The 3537-nt window shown below is 39.0% G+C and overlaps 1 protein-coding gene across 1 annotated transcript; it reads left to right on the forward strand.

Annotated features, from left to right (window-relative positions):
• Window positions 1–205: 205 nt before the first annotated feature.
• On the forward strand, window positions 206–2603 carry LOC145495774 (uncharacterized; the record flags this gene model as incomplete). The annotated part of the gene is made up of 3 exons (XM_081475362.1): window positions 206–339; window positions 741–824; window positions 1538–2603. Coding segments are annotated over 3 exons (719 nt in total), but the record flags the coding sequence as incomplete, so codon positions are not given.
• Window positions 2604–3537: the final 934 nt, after the last annotated feature.

Genomic DNA, 3537 nt, shown 5'->3' on the forward strand with positions numbered 1-3537 from the left:
TTGGAACAAGGAAAATTAATGGTGGTCGTAAATTCTTGGAAATAAAGGTCCATAAAGAGCAAGTTGTAATGTGCGTAACTGATTGAAATTTGGCAAGATATCTAGGAAACACCTATTCTGTACGAAAATGTAAGAAAATGGATATGGAGAATTTCATCATAGTGGCACTTTAATAAATTGATTGTTGTTTCCCCTTTGCCTACAGAACAAAAATGGAGATGCCTTCACTTCAGCTGCATTCTCTGCCCACCTGAAGAATGTGTTTTATGGACTTACTGGAAAATTGGTCTCGGTGAACATGCTTCGGTCCTCATTCATCACATGGGCCTATTCTCAAGAGTAAGTTGACATTCCTTAGATTTAGAATTTGTCAATAAGAGGTTCCGTAGTAAAATCGTTTTCTGATGAGACTATTTTAATCATGGGCCTACAGAATGCAGCATTCTCTCATTTGCTTACTCCAGTTTCCAATTTGTATTCAGTCAGGGTCCCTCTTCGGAGTGGGGGAATTTCTCGTTTGGAGTCATATTAATTTTTTGGTTTTAAAAGTGATCTATAAACCATCTTTAATTCTGCTGATTGAAGGCCACATTTTCCTGTGAAATATATAGGCATTGTGGCTTTTGCGGTTGTTGTTGTTTTTGTTTCATAATAACAGAGGGTTTGAGTGAACAATTGAGAGTAAAGATTGGTGGCGATCATTTGGAATGATGTTTCGATGACTCGTTCATCGTTTCCAGATCCGTAAAACTAAAAGTCAGATTCTCGAGAGCTTGATTTGTGGAACGCCCTTTGTCCCAAAAAAGAAAGCTGAGCTGGATATGGTACAGTAAAAACCTGCGTGTAAGAACCTACTTTTTTCAGAGTTTGGCATAACAGGTTCTTGTGTTATGGGGTACTTATTGACAGTTTAGGCTAAGTAGGTTCTTAATTAGGTTCTTAATTTCTACAGAGTAGACGTTGTTGTTGATTATCAGAAAGTAGTATAAAATCTGGTCTGTTCTTCATTATAAATATTTATTAATGTACCCATGTTGCCAAATGTCCAACAACATTAATTGATCAATGATACAGTACTGTATATAAAATGTATGATCAAACTGCAAGAGGATACGTGCATGGAGCATTTGAACCAAGACCAAGATTACATAGAAATGATACATTCTGTAAATTGTAGCAATAATTGTTTCATAATAACAGTTCAGATTTAGCATACATTGTGCATTTTGAGTTTCATTTAACAATTCAATTTTCAAAACTCTTGATCACCTTTTTGGTTTTTGGTGAAAAAAATATTCAAATTAACTAGTCAAACCCCACATGTAAGAACCTGTTGGAATTTGTTTGGCTAAACAGGGTCTTATATTTTGGGGTATTAAAAAAGCAAATTCCTGCCTGAAGGTTCTTAAATCCCTAGGTTCTTACACACTGGTTTTTACTGTATCAAATCCTCTCTTTGGGATCGACAAAATATTAAAACTTTTGCGTGTTGCCGAATTTTTTTTACGGTGGACTCCTGTCTGAAAAATAATTGTTTGTTTCTTTGTTTGTTTCTCATAGCAACTGTACCGACGCGCTTAAATCCTCGCTGGCTGCCGCACTGAGACATTCAACCAGACAAGCACAGCAGACTTATGACCGACGTACTTGCAATGAGAGAAAGCGGCTTGCTGTCGACCTGGCCAGGGACTTTGCAGAGGGAAGCCAGGAAGAGGGAGTCGTGGCCGCACAACCAGTCGAGCCTTGTCAGTTCCAGCCGGGAGATTTTGTGGCTTGTGTAGAAGACACCAGCACTGTGAATGCCCCGAAAATTCTCCTTGCCCAAGTTCATTGTGTGCAGGAAAATGGAGAGGTCAGTTTGCTTTGGTACAAAGCCGTATCAGCAAACATGTACAAACTGGAACTCGACGGCCAACAGTGGTATGAAAGCGTTGGTAGTCTGACTCCGGTGTCAGTCCAAGCAGCCAAAAATCGCCCGGGAGTTTATCGGCTTCAGACGTCGAGACGGCAGATCCACAAAGCCATCATGAAAGACTAGCTAATTGACAATATTTTCAATAATGCCGGCCCCTGGTGGGAGGAGTTTTATACTTTTATTAGAACATTTTAAAGTACTTTGAATCAAGTTACTTCTCACTCCAAAAGGACTTGAAGCCATCATGAAAGGCTAGCTAATTGACAATATTTTCAGCAACGCTGGCTCCTCCAACGTGATGACAAATGGAGGGACTTTCTCAGTCATGTTTCCAGTGTTGCCATAATTTAAGAATTTTCCAACCAGTTCGCTTTTAAAGTCGGAATTGAATTTTGTCGGGATTAAATCGCAGACTACACACCCTGGTTTGATGCCTTTTTCAGGAGTTGTATACTTTTATCAGAATATTTTAAAGTACCATGTAATCAAGTTAGTTCTCACTCCCGAAGGACTTGATTAAATCATGTTGGTGGTTTGCCTTACAGTAAATTCTGTGTGCGCCTCTATTGTCTTTGCCATACGGTAGCGACAAGTACCTCTTTTACTAAAGTTCCGATAGGCCGCGTTCAATGTATCGATATTCTAACATGGCTCTGAGGTTTTCAGGTCAAAATTGCAAAATTTTTATTTTTGAGTTGCTTTCCTGTCCCGATCCCGAAAAGAATACAGAACATTTGAGAAGTTTGTCCTGAGAACCATGTAAGAATGCCATGTAAGAATGTTGATGTATCGAAGATGGCCTTTTTAAGAAACTGAAAACGTGTGCCATGTTTCTATCGAGTTATGGAAGAACGAGAAATCAGGTCTGTGGACTTGGACCGTCAAAATGTAAATTCTCTCTGCTGGCACCATCATCCTCACGATAATAATGGTGAACAATAATTGCCATTGGACGAGGTCTTTTGTGATATGCGGATACCGAGATCTTGATTGTTCTGGATATCACAAACACCGAATCTAATAATATTGTTGTATTACACATTGAAGGGGAAGCTCAAATATATGAAATTTCATAAATTCACCTGTAATAATGATCGTAATAATCGTAGTGAGGGTAATAATTACATTTCTTGGGACATTCATCTGAGGACGGGGAGACTTTTCGGTAGGCCTTACGTGAGGTTGTCGTGACCTACCGCTGATTGCAAGGCACGCGATCCTGATCCCAATGGCGGCAAGTTCACTTTTGAGGATTTTTCTGCTCAGGTAAACAGTGCTTTCTAAGTTTGTACTGTCTCGATCGCCGGAAAAAAATGAAACTAAGCAGCGTCGAAAGTCAGCCCTGATTTGAGACATGTCAGGGCGTATAATTTTTTGCTTGTCACCAGTTAATCTTGCCAAATTTACGTGGAATCAAACAGTAAAAAAAGAGGGGACACAACCTTTGAATTTACATGTTTCGGATGAAGGATGTTTACAATTAGTCATAACCACGAGAGTGACTCAATCGAGAAATATGTTTTTGAAATCAGTCATTTACACTGGGTATTTTTTTTGATCACTAGGTAAGCTGTGGTATCTATCAACTGCTTTAAAACTGATGCTCAGTTATCCTTTAATTT

Source organism: Orbicella franksi, chromosome 8 (assembly GCF_964199315.1).
Source record: "Orbicella franksi chromosome 8, jaOrbFran1.1, whole genome shotgun sequence".
In the NCBI taxonomy this organism is placed as follows: Eukaryota; Metazoa; Cnidaria; class Anthozoa; order Scleractinia; family Merulinidae; genus Orbicella; species Orbicella franksi.